The sequence below is a fragment of the Elaeis guineensis genome, chromosome 6 (assembly GCF_000442705.2).
Source record: "Elaeis guineensis isolate ETL-2024a chromosome 6, EG11, whole genome shotgun sequence".
Classification (NCBI taxonomy): Eukaryota; Viridiplantae; Streptophyta; class Magnoliopsida; order Arecales; family Arecaceae; genus Elaeis; species Elaeis guineensis.
This window is the reverse complement of record NC_025998.2, coordinates 52148100-52172117: the sequence shown is the minus strand read 5'-3', so window position 1 is coordinate 52172117 and position 24018 is coordinate 52148100. Positions and strand designations below refer to the sequence as shown.

The 24018-nt window shown below is 35.9% G+C and overlaps 1 protein-coding gene across 1 annotated transcript; it reads right to left on the bottom strand.

The window, feature by feature from the left end:
* Window positions 1-6199: 6199 nt before the first annotated feature.
* Window positions 6200-20781, bottom strand: LOC105046809 (protein BLISTER). The gene is made up of 13 exons (XM_010925531.4): window positions 20430-20781; window positions 18720-19407; window positions 18020-18612; window positions 17363-17482; window positions 16214-16279; window positions 14843-14953; window positions 11593-11669; window positions 10939-11006; window positions 10443-10556; window positions 7530-7729; window positions 7334-7402; window positions 6925-7077; window positions 6200-6621 (listed from the first exon to the last, which is right to left on the bottom strand). Exons 1-13 carry the CDS (start codon window positions 20502-20504, stop codon window positions 6541-6543), a joined length of 2415 nt encoding a protein of 804 aa, XP_010923833.1. The 5' UTR covers window positions 20505-20781; the 3' UTR covers window positions 6200-6540.
* Between the last annotated feature and the right edge of the window lie 3237 nt (window positions 20782-24018).

The following is a 24018-nucleotide window of genomic DNA, read 5'->3' as shown; positions in this document are numbered from 1 at the left end:
GCGCAAATTGATGGTTTTTGCTAAAGACTTTAGATGCTTATATTCTTTATCTTTTTTCGCCTCATGTCAGTACTGGGATAGCCAAAAGCAAAAGGATTCATCCTTTTGTCAACCTTGTGTAGTGTCTTGTTAGGGTCATGAAAATTAATTTTGATGCATCTATAATCAGAGACAGGGCAGCTGCAGGCTATGTTATTAGAAACCATAATGCTCAACTACTACGCATCAGAGATAAGGTACTTCCTCATGCTAATGTCCTTTTTGCTGAATTGTTAGCTGCCTGGCTTGAGATTCGGGTTACCATTGTTGAATTAAAGGCTACCCATATTTGGGTGGAGGAGACTCTGCCACTACTATCTCTTAGCTTCGAAACCCCTCGTTGCATTTACTTACTCATATTCCCCATGTTAATGATCTTTTACATTGAAAATCAATTGCAAAGTTCTATAAAATATCTCACATTTTTCGAGAAACAAATTAGGTTGTAGATCTTATGGCTAATAGTGCATTACAGAGAGATTTTTCATGAAATTATGAGGATATTCATGATCATCATTGCAAATTTCTTCTCATAGCTAATGCTTATGGAGTTGGATACATTAGATAAATGGTGGCTTTGGGAGGAACACACTAGTCTTTTCTTCCTACCTCATCAGCAATATCAAATCAAGCATAGACAAGAATTAGAACATATATGGAAAAGTTTTGTTTATCATATCTACTTCATCAATGTATATTTCTAGATTTTTGGACAAAGTTGGATGCGGCATATACCTTTTATGTGTATACCTTTTGTGGATAACATAGCTTTGTGTCATATGAAGCTGATGCGGCATCATACTTTCAAAGTCTGTTGGTATAGAATAAAAAATAAAAAAAAAAAAGAATAATATAGTGAGAGAGCAAAAGAGACACAAAGAAAAAATTATACAAAACATTGATAGACAAAGGAAAAAAACTGAGTGGAAAAAAAGAGTCTGGAAATTTCATTGAGAAGAGAGAAAATACTGATGAAAAAAACTGAGAGAAGAGAAAAAATACTATGTCAGGCAAGAATTGAAGGAAAAAAGCAAAAAGAGTTGATTAGTAGCGACTAATTGAGCCAAATAATGAACAAAATAGAGGGGAGTGTAGAGTGGAGAATTCTAACCTTTTTCTCCTTTGCTTTTATGTATATGACCAAAATACATATGACCAACCTCATTACCATACCTTGGTTACATCACATTGCCAACTATATTATAGTCTTCAAGATGCTGCTCAAAGTATTTTTATAACATTCTCAACTGTATGCTACTGCAAACCATTTTGTCTTTTCCAAACTAAGGCCGTCTACTATGTCTTTCATTGCTATCGTCAATAGCTATCAGTTTTTAACTAATATGTATCGCCATTATGATGTTATGCTACTGTTACTTTTACACATGGATGCTACAGTTAACTCATTTTGGGTCTACATTGGTCTAATATTTTTTTTAATGTGCTATTCTTCATTACATAAAGATATAATAGGAGGATGGGGGAAGTACAGAAAAAATGAGAAAGAAAGGAAACAAGCAAAACAAAAAGAAGAAAAAAAGGAAAATGAAGAGGAAAAAGAAAAAAATGAAAAAGAAAAGAAGTAAAAACAAAATTTTTTACTAATCTTTGTTTGTTTTGGTTGCAGGTTTCATTATTAGTTGCTACCTTTTACTATGATGTAAATGTATATTGCAATCCCTCTATTTACCTACTTAAATTTGGTTCTCTGTTATCATATAAATGGTATGCACAAGCTATATGGGATTCATAGTTTTATCAGCATACGTTATACATTTTAGTAGTCTTCAATAGGATATATATCAGCCTTCATCAGTAGACTATTATGTGCCTCTTGCAGTAGAGTGGTGGATTTTTCTGTTTTCTCTTGATCGTCTACTACTGTAGGGGCTCTTTTTTTCATGCTTCTTATGGAATTTTGAAGTTCATAGTGCCAGCATCTTCCACCATCCATCCAAATTACTTCAGCTGCAAGGTAAAGTGTATGCTAAATCCTTTTAACATGAGATTCTATGTTTGTGGGGAAAAATCTTTTGAGAAATTTGGTTGCCGGCTTATTTCCTGTGCATCTACTATTCTGTATAGCAAGTTCAAGTTGGTACACAGGGTGCTCAAATTTAATCAGCTTGAGAGGATGTTTGTGCACAAACTTTTGGTTCCTGTTATATTTCATGTTATATATGTAGCTTTTAAAACAGGCTTTCTTGTTCTATATTCCCAATGTATCAAGATAAGTCCGCTCTTTGTGCTGTGTGCCTCTATCCATTTTACTTACTTTGTATATGGGGTCATGGCATATGCTGTATACTTTATGTTGGTGCAATATAATCCTGCTGTTTCCTACCAAAAAAAAAAAAGCTTGGTCTGGACGGCAGGTGAGTTTCGTGAGGATGGATGAAGATCACAAAGGCATCAGTTGATTCTTATAGTGTCCCCAATGCATAGATTACCATAACAGGCGTGTGGTATTCCTATCATTTTTTTCATAAATTTAAAAGAAAAAAAGTAATGGGTGTGCATCCTATTATTGATTATAAGAGAGAAGAAAGAGCTAGACTTACAAATAAAAATTATGTGATTGAAACTACGTCCTATATATATACTGTACTGTTGGATTGATTTAGAAATGTTGCTGCCAATCTCGAAATGATAATGCGAGCAACTTCCATGAACCTGCAAGCCAATAGAGAAGGTCAGATGGTTTGTTGGATTGGCTTTGGTTGGACTCTTCATTGTTTAATCAAAGAGAATTTCTAATATAAGGCAAGGAAGAAAATGAATGGGGGAACAAAATACCGTTCAGCTAGGGTTTCTTTGGTTACCTTTCATTGAGGATCCTTGGTCCATTAATAATCAAGATCTCGAATCTTCTGTGGACTATACTTAACAAACTTAGGATCTACTATAACAGCCCATTGACGTGGTGTAACAGTCTAAGAACATACCATGACCATCTAACATTTGATGGAATTGGTAGGACCTTATGCTTATTTGAGCGAAAGGATCGAGCTGCCTTTGCCACAAGGTCTTACTCAGCTCGGATTGGTTACTGAGCCGACTAGTTGCTAAGTTGAGATGAGAGACTTCAGTTCTAAAAGTTAGCTGCTTCTGGTTTGCTCATCCCAATTTTTAGGTTGGCTAGGGCCTAGATCAAAATGCCCTAAAGAATCTTCAAATGTATCCAGATCGCTGTATAGATCATGAGTTGGAGAAATTTGATCGTGCCACATCAAGAGGTTTATTTTCCATTATAACAAGAAATATTTGAATCTTGCACATGATTTCATCATCGATGATATCTGAAAGGATACTAATATAGTCAAAGATAGACAGATAAGTAAATATGTGAGAAACAAATAGATAGATAGATAGGTAGATAGATGGATAGAAAATGTAAAGCATCTCCGTGAGAGTGGTACCCATGACTTCCAAGAAACGGAGGGCACCACCTGACATACATAGTTTCATAAGAAATTCTGCAGGCAATATTCTTATAAAAGAGGAGATTCTACGGACTGGGTTATTTTGGGCGCTCGACTTGCCAAACTTTAAACTTCTTGTTTTTGTTTAGCCGAAGTATCTTATCAAGGGCCTGTGATGTTATTGATATATTTAGGGGAGAGCTGAAAAGGTTTTAGCAAGATGTAAAAGCATTTTTTTCTTGACAGTTTGGAAATTTGATCCGAAATTCGTGAAACTTCTCCTCTATCTACCCTTTGGAAATTAGGAAAGGTTTCCACTTTATCTATACTAGTTAGACAGGAGGAAAACTGTGACCAAATCACATCTCTAAAATGTGGATATGACGTTTGCTCAGATGCCTAGCACGAATTTCATAACATCACAGAAGATTAAACTCCAAAATAGGTATCAAACTAACTCTTGAAGTAGATAAGATTAAAATAAATTTTGAGAAACGAAAGATAAAAGATAATTGAGTATTAAAGGCTAGCTAAAGTATGTAACTACCAAAAACCCTCCCCGCTGCTCAGATCCAATGCACGTAGTTGCGGAAAATGTTGACCTCTCGGAATCTAATAAACTTGCCGTCACCAATCGCCAAAGTCCATTAGTTTCAAAATTTACCAAAGTTATGCAGAATACACCATGCAAAGAATTCAAGAGCAACCATGAGATAGCATGTCCTCAAGAGAAATAAGCTTTCATTAATGTGAAGAAATTGAGTACTTTAAGGGGTATTTATGGGCTCTAGAGCCTTTTACATTGATAGGAACAAGTGGGCGCTTTCAGAGCTTAACTAAAACTCAAAAAAATAAAGTCCTAAAACTACTAAAATAAGTAATCTTGCCTTAACGACAATCCTAAAGGAAAAATCATTTTGCTAAAGGGAATCCGCCGTAAGACCAATTTGGATTCAATTAGTTTGCTATCAATTTGGTGCTAACACGGACTCGATCGTTGTTGTCCGATACCTTAGCTTCATAGTTTTGGTTGGAGTTGAATGTTTTATCTCAGGATATTAATGATCTTATCATTAAACATCTTCAAACAGTGCATGGTGTAGTTGGCTTCAAAGGACTCGTTTGGTTCGTAAAAAAAATTTTACCTCATTAAGATGTTTTTTTTAAAAAGTTGAAGCTTAGGTTTACATATTTAGATAACTATAGAAAAGTGGCATAAGAAATATACTCGTCAAAGTGACTTATATTTGAGTGAGCATTTATGTTCGTGAAAAAGTTATGTAAAATACTTGTTACATTTTTAATAAAGAGATTACAAAGAAAAAAAATCAAATACATAATTCTTAGAATTAGATATATAGAATACTAAGATCTTAAGGTTTTGAAGATTCAACAAAAAGATCAGAATATCCTTTTAATATCTGTTTTTAAAAATTTTTAACTTAAAATTATCTCAATTTGTATTTGGATTTTATCTAAATATTAAAATTATCACAATTCATAATGTATTTTTAATTAATATCTATATTTAAATATTTTAAATCTAAAAATATTTTTTAAATACTTAAAAATAGCTATTCAAATTATTTACTGGATTGAGTTTTTATAAATAGTTGGACTTCTTTGTATTGTAATAATTTTAAATAGTTATTAATGTATTTTTTATATTAAGATTGCCATAATTTTTTTATATTGTGGTAATTTTTAATAGAATATTTTTAATAGTTTAAGATTAATCCTTAAAAATTGCTATTAAGAAGATCACGATGACTTAAAGATGTTTAAAAAAAAAAAAAGAATACCACAATTCTTGTCCTACGGAAAAGTGGCTTTTCCATATCCTACATAAAATTTTTCTTTCCAATGGAAAATTTATTTTCATAGGAAAAATACTTTTCCATCTCTTCTTTAAAAACTCCACCCAAACATAAGATATTTTTTATTTTTCCGTTAACCACAATTTCACCCCTCTTCTCATGACAAACCAAAGTCTATAGATATTTCCGGTTCTAAATTTCTGTCGCTGGATCTTTGTAATGCATCCTGCTTCGAACGGCAAGTGTCCTCATAACTGATTGTTGTCAAATCAAAAATTTTGCCAGAATTCCTTCATGAATGATTTCAACCTACAAAAGATGGTCCTGAGTTTGATTTAAACTTTTAAGTTTGATTTACAATTCGCGTATAAGATCTCACATTTTGGCAAGACGGTCCACTTCTTGAAATCCAAAACAAGCCAGTAACATCAATCTATTGATGTGAACATGTTGAGAACCTAGGACAAGACAAAGAAATTACAAATATTATTTGCAACTCGACCATGAGCACAGGTAGCAGATGAATCATCCACGGAGTGCCATTATGTCATAAAATCAAAAGTTCAATCTTTGATAGCCTGAATCTCTTAAAAGTGAAAAAACGAGGTAATCCTGCACGTCCATCGCTTAAAGTAGCATGTTTAAACCGGACACACGAAACACTCAAACTCTTCAATTCTCGTTACTTCAGAACCTATAGAACTGAATTTAATGCACCCCTCATGAGGAAGACTAAACTTTTTAACAGCCCAAGTCCTGAGATCACACAACCATATAGCGGTACTTCACATGTACTAATTATTGTGTGACGAGAGCTTCGCAGCAATTGCAAGACGCAGAATTCCTGCACGGTCAAATTCCCATCATGAATGGAGTAAAGCACAGACGAGGGATCAGTCTTAGGCCAAACACCAAGATCCGTCTCCAGATATAGCAAATTATAAATTGAAAGAAAATTCAACATAATGAACACAACAATTCCTTCTTACACTTGCCACTCCCAAAGATACCCAAAACAGTATTCAGCAAAAAGAATGATGGGGGCACTTCGTTTATTCCCAATCACTGGGTGTACTTCCACACATGATTAATGGAAGAAACACCAAGTATTCCATTTTTCTTTCTATTAAAAAAGAATGACTAAATTTAACAACGCAATATACAGATTCAGAGACCTCCATTCTATCACCACTATTAAGAAAAAGTAAACAAAAAGGAATAACGGCATCACCAATATGTAAAAGAATTCCTTCTTTTCCCTGTTACAGAAGCTTGCTAGTGCGCCGCTTTGCCGGGCCGCCAGGGAAAAGCTTCATTATCCAACCCAACACCCTCTCAACCACCTGGAAGAGAAAAAACAACATCCCAATGGTTAGCAGCATGCAACAACTGATCGGTAGATTTTTAGGATAACATTACCAAGTGACAGAAAAGCTCAGTGTTTTGCAGATAAAGCATTGCCAATTTACAAGTCGTAAAACAAAGGGCAGCTGGTTGTGCAACCCAGCTAATAGTAACTGGACCAGCTTTCCTGTAGATGTCTTCTCAAACAAGACAATTCTTAAGAAGCACGTAATGAGAATATCAACACCTGCACTAAAATAGATACGCATGCTAACCATGATATCATCTAATGACTATCATACCTCATCCCCTTCATCGGCATACTCTGTTGCATGCATAACCTGGGAATCTGCAGGTCTTGTCAAAACATTCTCGTTGGCCATTCGTTGAGCAGTCATGAGCTCTAACCTCTGCGTCTGTGCCTCCAGCTTTTGTGATAGATCCTTGTTCGTGTCCTTCAACAATCGACATTAAAATGTATTAGTTGCAGCTTCAGACTCATGCTAAGGACCTTCAGATTGACAAATACTAATGAAATGATCCTAATAGATTAATTAGCATGGACATACCATATGAGATTATATAATAACAGAATGAAATTTAAACATTAGACCTATTTATCCTATCTCAATATGGTATTTAGTTGGAAAGAAACATAACAGTGCAATGTATTTGAAGTACCAGCAACAACTATCACTGTCAGTATATTACCTTAAGCTTGGAACAATTAGATGATTCTATTTTCAGAGCTCGCACCAGCTCTTCTTTCTCCAGTGCTAGCTGCAAGTATCCAATGTGCAGTAAATTTGACTAAATAAAGGATTTTGGCAGTGAATGGAACAAGGGGGTTTGAACATTATTTTGGGAACAATTGCACACTTGGCAATTATATCAAATATACACATACCTCAGATATCAATGAATTGATATTGTCAACCATTCTAAGCTGATCTACTGGAATATCACCAGATCCATCTAGAAGATTTAATCCTCCATCTTCAGGAACAGACATGAATGGTCTGATACCTTGAAGAGCATTTAGGCTACTGCTGAGCATTGTCTCTGAAACACTAGTCTCCCTCTCAACCAAATTCACATGTTCAACACCTGGAAGTGAAATTTCATGGTTAATGATGGAATTTATTTAGCAACAGAAGATGTATAAATGATAGTGAGGAGCCCATAATGATTTATGCAATTTAAGTCAATTTAGGACTGAAAAAGAGGGCATCAACCAGGAAGCTTGTTGACATACAGTCCCTGTGCAGTAGTGCCTAGAATGGATGCAGTTGCTGGAATACTTAAAAAAAGGTGATTCTGTCTCATGAACTGGAAAACATAGATTGAAATCACTTATCAACCTTTTTTTGTTAATTTTATCTTTTAGACACAAAGTTTTCACATGATAAGTATTCTTGGTTTTATGGTCACAACAATCTCTAGATTATTGAAAACTTTCTAAGCAACAAACAAAATATTCTTACACGAATGGTCGTTCAGACTTGAACTGAATAACTGAGTTATTTATACTGTTCACAAAATAATAAACTCCACAGATTAATCATGAACAGTTCATGACTACTCATGGATCTATGTTAATGGTGATCCCTACAATGTGGTGTTGTAGTGTGGTTGTTCTTGCGGCTGGACAGTTATTTCTTTCATGTTTCTTTCTGCATGGTTCATAAATCAAAATGTGAATAATCTTCACTATTCACATTTTACTTATGAAAAGGTGATTTCCCGTCACGTTTTCAAGCAGCTTACATTTTTTCTAATCTTAATTTTCTACATTGAGAGCATTGAGTGAAAAGGAGGAAAAATGGAGCTTTGAAATGCTCAAGAAAAGTAATGAACAGCCATATTTTATAATTCCAAGAAACCTCACTTCTATATCAACAAGGATTGACCAACATCCCTTTTTCCCTTCTTTCCCCAACTAAGGACAAGCAGGCACTGCTCTAAACCCACTGACCCAGCCGAGCCCATTGTCGTGGCTAGATCACAGGTCACCAGTCTAACTGCGAGTCGACCACAGGCCCAAATGGGTCACCATCTCATTTAATTCTCCTCCTCCCACTATCAATTCCCATGGGTCTAGACACCAGAATTTAGGTTGCTTTGGAGCATGGAGTTCTTGAGCCAACAAGATAAAAGGAAAAATCAACAAGAGGACGAGGAGGGGAGAAGCAAGAACTACCAGCCCTCTCAAATCTGGCGATGGCATGCATCATTTTCCACAGATCTATTTCGCTCCCAAACTAGGCAAAAGCAGGCATCCTCCTCTTAAGATTCAACAGCAATGAATTTCCTCCTCAATGGGTCCCGCAAGGAAGAGGATCTTCTACCATAGATCCAGTCAAAATGGGCTGATCAAGAGATGACAGCCTCCATAGTCATGGATCCAGTGATGGCAAACTGCTTTGCCACAAATCCAGTGACCACAGATTTCTCCCATTATGAATCCACCAACCACAGACTTGTCTTCCATAGATTCAATGAAGACAAATCTCTCTACCATAGACCCAGCAATGACCGACGCTTGCCATAGATCCGATGATGGTCGACATTCCTTCCTCCTTTCCCTTATATCTGGCAACAAACAGGCTTATCCTCTGCCTTGGTTAAGATCAAGCATTAAAGGAGGAAAGATCTCTTCTGTCCTCCGCAGGGACAGGGACTGGACAGGTGAAGACCAGCTCAGCCCATCCTAGGTCAAATGGTCAACCACATGACCCACCGGGATGAACAGTTTTTCAGAAAATCCAGGTTTTAGAGTGATCTGATGCAGTAGAGTTCTTGGGTGATGGTTCAGGTGTTGACCTGATCAAGCTGTCCAGATTGTAAAGATTGAAAGATGAAAGGTCAAAAGAAAAGATAAAGCAAATGAACCAGAAAGAAGCGGGCACAGGGGTGTATGGCTGAAATCCTCCATAATTCTACATGATAATTTAGAACTCTTTGAAGTTAATCATTCTTGGAAAAAGCAAGGACCCTAGCTCTTTAGGAAAACAGAAAGAATAGGGCTTTAAGGCCAACTGAACCACTACTTCAGTGTGCAGAAAATTCTACCGGAGCAACGCTTTGACATGCCCACAGACAGAAGAAGATGTAGAAATTAGAACAATGTTTTCAGCTACTCAGATAGAGAGGGACTTGGTGTAGGAGGGGGGGGGCTGTGGCAACCAGGCCTGTTCAGCCATACGTGACCACAAGAACCAGTCACCCTTTCTTGCATGGAGTGCCACTTATGGGTTGTTACAACTTATAAAGCAGTTTGAATACATAGGACGAAATCCATTAAACAACTTAAATAGCCATCCATGAAGACATGCAACAGCAAATAAATCTAGAATAATTAATTTTTTCAACCAAACAGAATTTTCTAGAAGATTAAAATTCCATCGTCTTATAGACGATTGAGACCTTTAAATGATCAAACCAAACTCAGGATAAGAGGACAAACAACTATTCAACAACCTTCACCTTTTAATAATTTCATGGTACAAACATAATAAATTAAATAAAGATCCTGGAACTTGTTAATCATTTGGTTGATAGCAAAATGAACCAAACTACACTTCTTAATATCTAGATCTGTTCTTGCGAAATCACTAATCATCAGGTATTCATGGAATCAAAGAAGTTTATCATGGGATGTCTGGTACTGCTAAACAAGTATGGCATAAATAATGCCAATCTAACTTCTGGATGTTACTATAAGAATTTCTGTTAAGTGCAAGATTCAGTAATAAGTTTAATAACAGAGATAAGCATGTGTAAGATTCATGACCAAGATTAGCATGTGTCAGTTTCATACCTAAATCCTCTGTAGAAGTAGATGCATCTCTTCCAATAGGGGAAGTTTTTCTTGTATCTTTGACTTTTCCATGTGATGATGCTTTCCATAGCTTAGACTGCAAAAGTTTCTTCTCTGTGCAATACAAATATAATCAAAAAGCAAAGGCAAGCTTATTCATGACATGTAATGTGCTCGTCTATGAGATTGAATGCACAAATGCAATGCATAGAAGAACATATCTCCAAACATAAAGCACTAAGTTAAAAAAAACAAAGAAAAAAAATTCTGTAAACAGAATAAGGCATGGAAGGAAACAATTTATGAGCAACAATTGTGATAATAGCATTTTTTCCCCTTAAGTAGAGGGTGACAAATGAACAACTAATTAGATTAAAAAATTGTTATTTCTACAATAAACTCTATCAAAAATCACAAGAATCTGGAACTGCCCTATTTTATAGGTCATGATAACATCTAATTGAAAATACCAAGCTACAGGCTAGGAAAATTATACCTTCTTGCAAAGCATCAATTGTAGACTGAAAATCCTGGCGCTCTTTCTCTAAAATGGATACCTTACGTCTGTATGATTCAGAAAGAAGAAATATTGGTTAATGATTTATAGCCATGGAACATAACCACAACTGATAAACTTTATCCCAACTGTTTGGGATGAACTTTTTGGATCCAGCTGTGATACATTCCTATGGTCCATCAAAGTCTGGCCAGCATAAAGTGATGGTTATATACTACAAGTCCAGGAAAATTTAATTTTTTTCATGGCTCATGGTAACCAGCAAATTCTCATTAACCTCACTCAATAAGTTTGTTTATTCAAGAGAATGGCTATGATAAGCTAAGCTAGGAAATGTTTCAAATTTTAAAAAAGTAATATATAGAAGAGCTTAAAGTTTTAAACAATAATTGAGCTTGATATAGGTATAAATCCAACATACTTAATTTTAACTACTGCAAAGATTACACTTGTTTTATTTGACAACAGAAAACAGCAACATAAGATTTAACTATGAACACTTATACTTGCTTCGATCTCCATCTTAAAACAACTCACTGCACATCAAAGCAACATATCCAGTTCCTTTCCAATTCAGCATCCAGCACTGAGAAATTTAACATAGAGACAATACAGAAAAAATGTCAAACTTACTTGTATGAAGTGATTTCAGAATTCAAATTCTCTGATTGCTTTTCCAGCTTTAGCTCATTTGACCTCAATCTGAGTGCCTATAAAATGTACACAAATGTTTAAGAAAATGAATAAGATCATCAACCAAAGCATGCAATCTTTCATTAGACAGTTGATACTGAAAACATCTCTTCTATCGGACTGGTCCATGCCAAAAAAATGAAATTCACCAGGATGATACCCTTGACAATATGTTATCATAATAAATCAAAAAATATTATCAGCATTTATCAAGGACAGAGCATGCTGGTAAATTCTCATTCACCAGCCTATTCTCTCATCCACTTGGGATGATCCAAAAAAATAGGCTTGGATTGGCTAATGAAGAACCCCGATTTTAACACCCAGATTACAATGTGGACAAAAAGGGTTTTGGATTTAGCTTATGATTCTAAAGATAGCATTAAGTTTTGAGATTGCTTGAATATCTTTCAGTAGATAATGAAATTCTAGTAAACATGAATAATAAGTAGGCAAGAACAGAAATTTTCAAAAAATAACATAAGAGGATTGTAAATCTATAACAAGGCAGAGTTTGAAATGCAAGTGGACGATGAGTAGATGGAAGGTTTCTGAATGACTAAACTAAAAAATTAAGACATGGAATTGATAATGGCATAACAACCATCAACTAGGTTGAATGAGCTATCACATTTAAAAATTGTTATCATCACCAAGAAAGGGAGAGCACTTGCATTTATTAAAACTTCTGAGTAAATAGTTGCAATGTTAGCAATGACCTTAGATAAGGCTCTACCATAGCCAGTTGTCACTAATACAAAATTCTACAGTATTACAAATAATGATGGAAAGTTGTTTGATGTGATCTCACTTTAAGAAAAGAAAAACCAAAAGATATCTGTGTATATGTTACAATCATCCATATTCAAGCAGCACGTATAAACCATCAATCACCTCTTATGATACAAGACTCACATGAATCCAGGATTGGTCCTTGCCACATCCAACTTTACAATAAAAAGGGAATATATTCTTCAACATGCACACGCATCAACTTGATCCAGAGCTTTAGTCAGACTATCCTGAAATTTTCTTCCATCGACTCATTCTCGAAGAATTAATTTTCCTGTATTTCCTAAAGCCTATCATGGATGGAGATGTCACTTCACCTGCATATTATAACCACACATCCTAAACTCCCAAGTGAAAATTTCATGCAATGTGGAGGGTTGTATACATTTGATTGAAATTGATGTTTAGACATTCAAGGTTAAGCTTCCTATATCCCTACTATTATAATGGGAAAACCTAAGGATAGGACTTCACCCTCCTTTTGAATTCAGCATTGCAATATTTACCAAACATCCATGCAACTCTCACATGGTAGCTCCAGGCATATGACAACATCAGACATTTTGACATTTTTCCCTTCACAGACACGTGCATTGGACATGCCAAACAGGAGTATCTTAGAATCTACGGTTCAAATTACAGGAAATATGAACAGAAAAGTATGTTAAAAGAATACCAACCAAATGGCATTTAGAACAAATCTTTTTGACCAAACTAACAAAATGGGATCAAAAGGATGCTAACCAACTATCGTCAGCACAAAAGAGCTTAAGGTTTATCAATCAGCTTGAAAGATCTGTCACCTTCAAAGCTTGGGGTCATCACAACTTTAAAGAAAGCAATGGATACAAATTTTCTAAGGCACTATTCGGCATCACTTTCATTTTTTCTATTTTCAGAAATAGAAAAATAGTAACTCTATTTATATTTTTTCTAATTTTTAAAAATAAAAACATACTTAGAATAGATAATTATTTTTAAAAATATAAACATGGCAATGGTAGCAAAGGTGATGCTAGTAGTGATCAAGGCAGTGGAGGTGCTAGTGGCATTGGTGGTGGAGGCAACTATATGGCAAAGGTGGCAATGATGGCAGTGATGGTAAGGGCATCGATGATATGGTGGATGTGACAATAATGGCGATAGTGGCATGGTGGACATAGTGCAATGGGTGGTGGTGGCGGCGAGAGTGCTAGCTAGATGGTGGAGGTGGTGATGATGGTAGTAGTGATGAGGCAGTAGTGATAATGGTGGAGGGAGATACTGGTTATATGGTGCAGGTAGCAACATTGGCGGTGGTAGCATAGTGAAAGCGACAATGGTGGTGGTGGTGGCAGAAGCGGTGGCAAAAGAAACAACTACAATGGTAGTAGTGTTGGTGGTGGCAATAAAAAAAATGAGTTGCTTATTTTTTAGAATATTAAAAGCAAGGATTTCTTACTTTTATTTTTTCTGGAAATAATAAAAATGATTTTTGAAAAATAGAGATGAGAACAATAGCTACAAATGTGTTCTTCCATCTTGGTTTCTTTGATTTTATTTCTAAAAACAGAAAAACAAGAAATAAAACGATGCCAAATGGATCCTAAAGTTTAAATTGTATTTTTACTACACAGGTACTAGGTTCTAAAGGCTATTTGTTAAGGGTATCTTTCTTGATAAACTAGAAGGAAGCAATAACTTATAAGTGCCCATAAAGGAAAAAGAAAGCAATAGTTGCTGGCCATTCACTTGCCAAGCGTCAAAGGAGCCAATGGATTCGCGGATGCAAACTACAATAAGCAAAAATTTTAATGCCCGAAAACTACAGCAGATTCAAAGGTTTTCGATAAATTTTTTCATAAATTTTTCATATGGGATGGTATCACGTTTCCATATTTGTAATAGAAAAATTCTAGTATGTTTTCTTACTGTCCAGGCCTATTTTAAGTATAATTCTGTATCGGGTTCAATGCCCAAGATGGGTTAGAGTATCATGTCTTATAAATATGCATGTATGCATTGTAACGAACAGCCATTGAGATATTAATAAAATTCTTTTCGAAAGAATCTTTTTTCACCAAGTGAAGAATTCTTCAATCATATTTTCTTCTATTTGCATGTTGATCTTCGAAGCATAGTCTCATCGATCAAATCACCCTTTCTTCCTTTCCCTACTGCGACAGCTAGATGCCAACAATGAAAAACAGAAATCTATTATTCTTTATGCTGAATGGAAAAACTTTCAGCAACATCCTGTGAGTCCTTCCAATTATTGATTGAGTGTGGTCTCCACAAGGTTTATGCAGCATAGTCTTCTTCTAAGATGTCTCAAATTGATAAAATAAGCTCCATGTAGAAAGTCATTGACAAAGAACCAGCATAAATATAGAAAAAGAAAAAGAAAAAAAATGACTACCTTCTCTTCTAAGCTAATGACTTCAGACGCAAGTATTTTTGCTCTCTCATCTGCAGCATTGCATTCTAGCTGTGCATTTCCATATTCCATTTTGACAGACTCAAGTGCCAGCTGCCATACATAATAAGATACTGAGCAGATAACAATTTGCTTGAATAGGATAATGAATGATAGAAACATAAGAAAATCATACATACACCTTATACAAAGTGAGAATATGAACAAGAAGCAAGCCAGACAATTTTTTACATGAAGCGTGGGTTCACATAAGACAAGGACCTTAAAATTCGAAAGATGATTAATCATCACTGAAAATCATTCTGTCACATACTGAAATTCTTCATTTTTAAATAGGAAAAAAAACATGCATACATCTGCCACTCACCTAGCAGGAAATAGAAAAATAAATGCACATAATGCAACATTGTCATGGCATAATCTATTGGGGTGCTCCTTTATTGACATGGCAGAGAACCCAAAAAAAAAAAAAAACCAAACAAAACAAAAGACATGGGATTAACATGAAGTTCAACTAATTAAAAATGATCCAACTCAGATGCATGAGTTGGAATTAACTGCAGACAATTTCTGTTAACATAGCACAGGGTAGGGGTGGCAAAAACTGGCCTGACCTAACCAAACCCTACATAGCTTTAAACCAATGTGGGTCTTGATGGTAGAGTTCTCATGGGTCAGGCTGGATCCACCCAAGTCAGATTAACTTGGATCCTTTATAATTATTTGTTATTTGCTGTTTCATTTTCAGTGGAAATAAAATTAGTAACATATATCAAATTTTAACAAAATTAAGTCAAATCATGTCTTCTTTTTCCTTTTCTGTTTTGTTGGGAATTTTAGCATGACCTGGATAAGACAGGTCAAGCTGAGATGGGTCAGGCCAGGTTAATATGGGTAAAGTCAAGCTAAAACAAGTCAGAGTAAGGTTGGATTGGCATGATTGGTGTTGTAGCAAAGTAAGGGTCGGTCAGGTCAAATCAGGCCCCTGGATTGACCTGTGGTCAGGTATAGGTTAAGAAAGACAGGTCAAATATGGATTGAGCTTGCAAACAATATTATTCTAACTTGACCAGCTCAAGACCAAACCAACCCATCCCTTGCCAAGTGCCAACCCTATGCATTATCTCAAGTTGTTAGATGCTGAAATGCAAAAGATACCATAAATATGTACATACGTATAAACATGCATGAACATGCAAAATATATAGTAAATACATATACGTGCATGCACACATACCCACTCCATGAAGCGAACCTCCACCCTCTCTCCCATATGTACATATATATAACATATATTTCACACCTATTATGGTAACATGCAATGCCAACAAAGGGAGGCCATGGAGGACTAACCAATTGAGCCTTGATTTCTTCCTGCAGCTTTCCCATTTCAGATTTTAGCTGGCTGATAACCTTTCCCTGAAATCCAAAATCAAAGCTTAATTTTAAACATGAAATAAATGCAGCAAATATAGAGGAATAAATGCAGCAGGCTCGATTTATTAGTTTCTACAAACCTAAAGATGGACTGCAACAGAAATAAAAGTAGAATCTTCGGATGAATAAAGTGAAAACTCTTTAATTTTTTTTTAAAAAAAAACATATCCCAATATTAGTTTCTACATACCTAAAGATGGACTGCAACAGAAATAAATGCGGAATCTTAGGATGAATATAGTGAAAACTCTTTTATTTTTTTAAAAAACATATCCCAATATCCAACGGTCCAGTGATTTTTTTTTTTTTGTTTGTCTTCATACATAAATATCATGAAAGAAGGGTAGTTCAGTATAGCCTTGTGCAGTACAAAGACTTGTCTATCACAGTGGACATTCCTTTGCATGAATGACAACAGTAGTTATTCCAGATAAGAGGAACTTAAAATCCCCACGTGAAGCTGCACATAACTAGTCCAACCAGAAAAGCAAGACCTTGTCTCCATTCCATATATAATTGATGTTCTAATGATGTTAATATATTTAGGTAGTTATTAGTCTCTTATATTCCCACTCAATAGAACCAGGCTGCTAGATGGATTTGTAGTCACTTGAGAAAAGCAAATGGGAGTATATTAGCTTTTGTAATGTCTATCAATGAGCACATCATGTAGCAAATATGTACATTCCACATCAACCTGAAAGAAAGTGGCATGTCATTTAAGAGTCAAACAGTACTAACTACACCTAAAGGCTTGAGGTTTGCCATATCGGTCAATACCGTACTATACTGATACCGAACCAATATGCAATCTCATATTGTACTGACACACGGTTATGCCTTACCGTCTTGCATCATATCATATAATGATACTGTAATAAGATAGTACTAGTATGGGATCCAGTATCGAGATGACGAACCTTGCCTAAGGCAACATGTAACAAGTACTAAATGAGATCCAGTAGGAAAATCAGAACTGCTAGCAAAAAATGTGACTCAATCAAATCTTCAGCTTTTTAAATACATGGCTGCAGCTTCAGACCAACTCATAATTAGATAACGCACCTGTTGGTTATAGCTCTCAGTCAGAGATGAATTCTCAGCAGCCAAAGACTCTGCTAGTGCTCGTGATGTGTCAAGAGCTCGTTGCAGAGAAAACTTTTCTTGTGTCAAATCTTCAATGTGCTGCAAAAGATGAGCACTATGTACAGAAATGAAAAAATATCCTAACAAGTCACAATAAGTGAAGATTATGACAATCACATGGTGGTAATAGTTCACAATAATTAAGTACACAGATAAGTGAAAACTCAAAGGAAGACTTTTGTTTTTGGAATTAATATAAGTAGGTTTCAGGAAAAGTTTTCTCATTTTAAATTAATTGGATTTCTACTTTGAGTAAGTTCAAACCTTTCACATCCATAAATTTAAACTACAACTACACTTTTGGTGGGTCAAAAAGGTCCAGTCATATACTGTTGTTAATGGTCATGTTTAACAGCTGTTCTAATGTCTTTTATTTGTAAATATGCAGTGTTTAACAAATGAACAAGAATTCCAGAGGAAAATACATAAATTCACTTTGTTCTGCAAGGGAAACTAAACCAGTTAACTGACTGCTTTTTCCTTCATTCTGTGTTCATGTACAAGCCTCTAAATAGCAATAAAACCCCAATATAAAGGCATACAAAGGAGAAAATTAAAAGATATAAAAATAATCACCTGCTCCAATGCTGCAAAATCTTCATCTTTCTTCACAGTTGGGATATTGTGGTCCCTCTGCATATCATAATCCTCAGCTCCCTGATTCAAAAGTTGCATATCACTTATAGAAACAGAAGTCAGGGATAGCTTCTTCTCAATATTAACACCTGAAGTTCCTGGGTTATAGGATTTCTCCACAGTGCTATGCTCCGAAGACAGCAGCTGCTGAGGAGATGATAAGAGAGTCTCTTCACTGTCAAATTTTGAACTATTAAAAGATGCAGGTCGATTAGCTTCCTCAGGGCAGCCATATGGCATATGAGACAGAGAAGATACTCTAGGCACACCAAGGGAGTCAAGAAAAGATGGGCGAGATCGACCAACAATAGGTCCATAACCCGATGAAGGAAATGGATTTTGGTTAGAGGAGCTTCTAAAAGCTGAAGTAGAATCTCCAGATGATGGTTCTGATGCATGCCAAGGTGCACTGCCAACAACACTGAGGTGACGACTAATGGCATCAGAAATCTTCTCTCCTCTATTAATACCCAACACGCTATCACGATGCATACTGCCACCATGAAAAGGTTGCTCCACTCCAAGAGTTGAGTCTGTTTATTTGGTGGTGGCACAAAGCAGCAACCCCACATCAGAAGTTAATTCAAGAAAGGAAAACCATCATTAACTGGCTAGTTGGAAAACATGAAACTACATGTACCTTTATGTATTCCAGATGTATCAGCTGATGTGCTGGGAAACCCCAACCGGTTCAGTGCAGAAATACTTTCTGACGTGTCAGGATGAGTGCTCGTATGATAAGCATCAGATGCATCTGGATCATGCATATAAGTTCCCGAAGAATTTCTGTTTCCACCTGATTGAGCTTTATCTGAATAATGAAAATTTGAATGGTTCATGTTGCCATCAATATTTGGCTTTGTATAAACTGAATCTGAATTAATAAGCTGATCTGCTGTAATAATATCAGTTGGTTCAGATTTGGTATGGGTAAGCTCATTGTTATCTCTGAAGTGGTCATAGTAACCATTAGCCAGCTGAGAGAAGCCTAAGCTTCCATATAATTTAGAAGCCTCATCACTCACAGGTTCTTGTTCTGAACCACTATGTGATGTATGATCGCCACTAAGCCAGGTAGAAGAGGCTGCCAATGTCCCATATGAGGAACCCACACCAGTGATTTGGGAAGAATTAACTGTCTTACTTTCATGAGCTGTGGCTGATCCAGAAGGATTGGTAACAACAATATCATCCCTACCAGATGTAGCTCCATCTCTCACATGCTCACTATTTGGAGGGTGTTTACCATATTGATCAACATCAGCTGACTGCAACTGGCCAGTAGATGCAGCCTTCTTAGCAGCCTTTTGCCTACGAAACTCGTCAAGCTGATCAAGGAAAAACAATAATCTCAGCTATCACTGTTCTTCTTTATTAAAGAAAAATATCAGAACAATACACCTAATGTCCATACAAGCAAAGATGCGTGCTTTACAATAATATTCAACATCTTTGATATCATGAACAAATAATAGACAATACAATAGCAATGCAACTCATGGAAAATGTTATGCATGTCGGATGCATGCAATAGAAAAAATCTCCTAAACACTTAGTGGTTATTTAAAGGGCTACTAGATTATTGACTGCAGCTGGAAGTTTCATGCGGGGAGGAAAGTGAAGAGACGAAAAATTACAATTCTAGTTCAAATCCCTGTATATTCAATGATATCATAAATTAGCTTTTTTCCATCACCATCATTGTGTTTAGTGAGCAGACTTCCATCATATTACGACACAAACTCATAAATATTAAGTAGTGAACCAGTGAACTGTACCAACATTACCAATATTTTCCAAAAGGATAAAATCCGTTTAAAATTTGAACTTTGTCAAGATTCCTTTGCTGTCAAGGTAGTACATACCAAAATTAAACAAATCTTTGTAGTTCTGAAGGGACAGGATAGTGGCAATAGAGTTTCAGTATTATTTGCAAATGATGAACTGTGTGACATACAGTTGAAGAGAACCGTCGAAAAATTTGAAAAAAAAAAAAAATGGTTAATCTGGAGGCTGATTCCCATAGGCTATTCTAAGACAAGAATTACCCACTTCAAGCTGTTTCCACCAGTTTTTCAAAAGTACTCACTTCAATGCCCAAGAATCAAAAATCAAGAAAGAGCACAAGAGTTATTCGAAAATGACTAATTTAAACTCCAAATTCTCTCTAAAAAGAGATTAGTTCCATCCTCAATTCAAGAAGTTAATTTTTCCTTGTGTCAATCTTCAGAAGGTTGAAGATTTGCAATCAGGATGGGTACTTTTGAGAATTCTTACAAAGAGATCTTAGAAAATTCCACAAACAAATCAGAGAAATCAAACCACCACGCAAAATAGATTGAGATCGTACCCGTTTCTTCCCAGCTTCCAGATGGCCCTTGCGTGAAGAAGCGGCAGAATTTGACAGGACCTGCGCCGAAGCCATGCCCGAACTCCGAGCCCCGCCGGATTTCCCCCAAAATCTCCAATGCTTGCCGTTACCCCGGTCCAAGGTCACCTAGGATTCAAGCTCCGATGCAGCCCGGCGACGAATCTCGAAATAAGCGATAAATTTATAAAAACAACAGGATAAAATATACGAATCGAAAGAACGAAACGACCGAATCGTCGAACCAAATAACGGACGAGATCTTAGAGAGGGGCAGAGGAGAGAGAGCTTGGGAGAGAGGGAAGAAAAAGCCCTAATTTCGGCAGGGATTTAACAATAGCGTGAGAATCCCTTGCAGATCTTTCTTCCTGCTTCTGTCCGGCGCGGTGGGTGGCTTCGGCAAGCATCGGCTCCAGAGTTTAAAGATCGGACCGGAACGGCCGGAGGGAGGACGCTTGGTTCGGTCTGATATGGACGTTGGACCGGACATCGAATTTGCTTCAAGAATTCGAAAACAAAAAATTGCGTCCGCATTTTGCTTGGATGGATTTGAAGACGTGTTAGGATGCTATCACAGTCACAACTGGATCTGCTCTGAGTCACTGAAATGTGTTGCTGTTGATTCTAGACTATATCTTCTTCATGGACCTATAAAATAATAAATAATAATAAAAAAATAATATTTTGTAAGTCAATTACACGAATGATGTGATAAATTTTTTTTTATATTAATTTTTTATTCATATACATGATATTATTTATTTAATAATAAAAAAAAATATTGTATTTCATTATCTTATTTCATTTATGACTTAATTAAAATTGTTGGGGGTAATTTCGGACTAACCAAAGACATAAGGCATATAAGGACACGAAAGTATCTCGGGTTCGGCCAGCTTCTCTTGATTCACTTACTTCGGATAGCTTTCGATCTAAAGTCCAATAGGGGCTCGACTATCTCTCTAATCCCGACCCTCAGTCGTTAGTCCTTACTTCGATGATTGTCTCCACCAATCTTGATACTGGCCGATCCGATAAGACACTTGAGCTGATCTTATTCGGCAAAATAGGAAAGATTGACCTTCAGCCCTCACGTAGATTTCCCAATCCCCTAACCATCGAGAATAAATGATGACGAGTGGATAAAGAATAAATAACAAACAAATTTCTCCAGATAAGGAAATGATAGTGGCCGAATTTTGTCAGATACAATAAGGCTAACCGCATGATTCTTTTTTCCTCTCATGACATTCAACCTCTGCCTATAAATAAAAGCCTACAAAGGATCCTCAAGATATGAAAAATCTCTCTCCCAACACGCTCACTGCTTCCTATATGTGTCAGAGATTTGACTTGAGAATCGGAGGGTTTTCGTCGGAGCCAACTTCGGTCAGAGACTTTTCTTGCATGTCCTGCTACCACCATCCAGCCATCGCCGACCTGCAGTTGCCACCAAACTCCAACCAATCCAACCTCAAGATGAATTTCTGATACAATAAAGATTATTATGAACACCATAAATTAGGACAATGGTTGTAGGGCCATGAAGAGATAATATCAGCGAGATCTAAAATCTCGATGGCCATAATCTAAACCATTTCCAATCGTAGGATCATTGAGTCGGAGATCAATATTATCAGTAAGATTAGTATATCCTATGTATATTTGATAGAAATGGTGATTGATCTAACAGTCACTTATATAAGGATACCAATACAACGATGTGGATGCTCATTGGAGAATGAATTCACTGAACTGATCCATAAGGAGAATATTTAATGGAGTCTTATTAGCATATCAAAAGATGGTTCTCTAGTGAGACTGGTGCAAGTGATCCTTAAATCTGAGATCATCATGGTATCTTATGTATATGGATCTATACTTTGGTCCATACCATAGCATGACTCTCTGAGATATATGTGAAATATTCTGAGCATGATGAAGTATGTATGGAGGTTGTGAGTGGTCAACAAAAAATCGGTCACTCTTTGTAAGAGGAGAGAACATCTTATGTGATCTTATAGGATGATGACTCAGAAAATCTTTGGCCAAAGTAGGATAAAAATTAAAAAAAAAATTTAATATTTCATCAACCGAGTCATCGTCATCAAAAGCTTATCTAGGATATTATATGATCGAAGGATTGAATTATGTGGTAACTTTCTACGAAATGATGTTTTGGTTATTTCATCAAAATTTCACATCTTCTATTTAATCATAACACATTGCTAAATATCAATATTGACTTGTAAGTTATTATGAATTAAAGAGTTTAATTCAATAATTAATTAGAAGAGTTCTAATTAATTGCAACACGTAGACTTAACATGTTTTGGGCCTAATTGATTAGAAAAATTCTAATTAAATTAGATGCATATAAGCTTGGGCCTACTGCTGGCTAGATGCAAAATCTAACGGATCACATACAAAAAAAATTAGTCAAGCACTTAAAATTGCCCTTGGAAAACCTAATTGAATTTGGATTTATATGAAATCCTAGAGGGTTTTAGATAATACATGCTAGCATATATTTAAAACCTAATTCCCCAAATCACTTGGACTCTTCATGCCATAACTAACTCTGATTAGTCAAAGTTTGACCTGTCAAAGAGTTGACATGTGAAGAGGATGTCAAAGATGTTTGACGCCCCTTTGAGAGTCCCTCTCGCATAAGTTGTTGGCGCCTCTTGAGAAACCAACTCATGTATAAGACTCCCTAGAGGCTTAGCGCCCCATCTCATGTCCTTTTGGGTTTCATGTCTCACATCTAAGAGTTGATGCCACAGGAGAGTACACGTGCCATATTCCCTTGACGCCCAAGAGTTGGGCATCATAATGGCTCTTATCTATGAGAGGCTCCACACCTCCTTGAGAGTTCATGGGAAAGAGGTTTCACACCCAAGTGCCTCACGTCCGAGAGTTGGACAGCCCAAATTTCTTAAGGATTTTTAAGTCTAAAAATGTTCTTAGTAAAATGAGAAAGAAAAAAAAAAAAAAAGACATGCTGATTTTCTTTTGAAGGGAATCAAGAAAAAAAATTAAGGAAGAGTTCTTGATCTGTTCCTATATGGATCAACGTTGGAGGGCACACATTTGGGTGCCTTATAGAAATCAATCAAACAACAAGCAATTCAAGATCGTCTTGGAGGATATTTATTCTTCTCTCTTGTTTAATTATTGTTTGGTTTAATTTGATTATAATCATCAAGATAATTTTGTATTTGGGGCTCAGATCAAGTGTAATTAATTGTTGAATTTTTATGTTAAAAATTTAAAATCTCACCTTCCACTGTGCATCCGAATCCCAATAATGATATTAGAGTCATCTTTGATTGATTCAATCAAACTTTATATTATTGTTGTAATATAGATTAGATCTAATTCATAATATATTATGATCTGAATTGTGCATGATGTTTAATTGCTGGTTTGTTATATCAATCATTAAAAACAAAATTATTTTATCTATGATCAAATCTTGGAACGAGATTCCAAGGCTTTAGGACTTGTATGATAAGTTTGGACAATCCCTTACCATCTGAATTCGCAATAGAAATGCTGTCTTGCACAT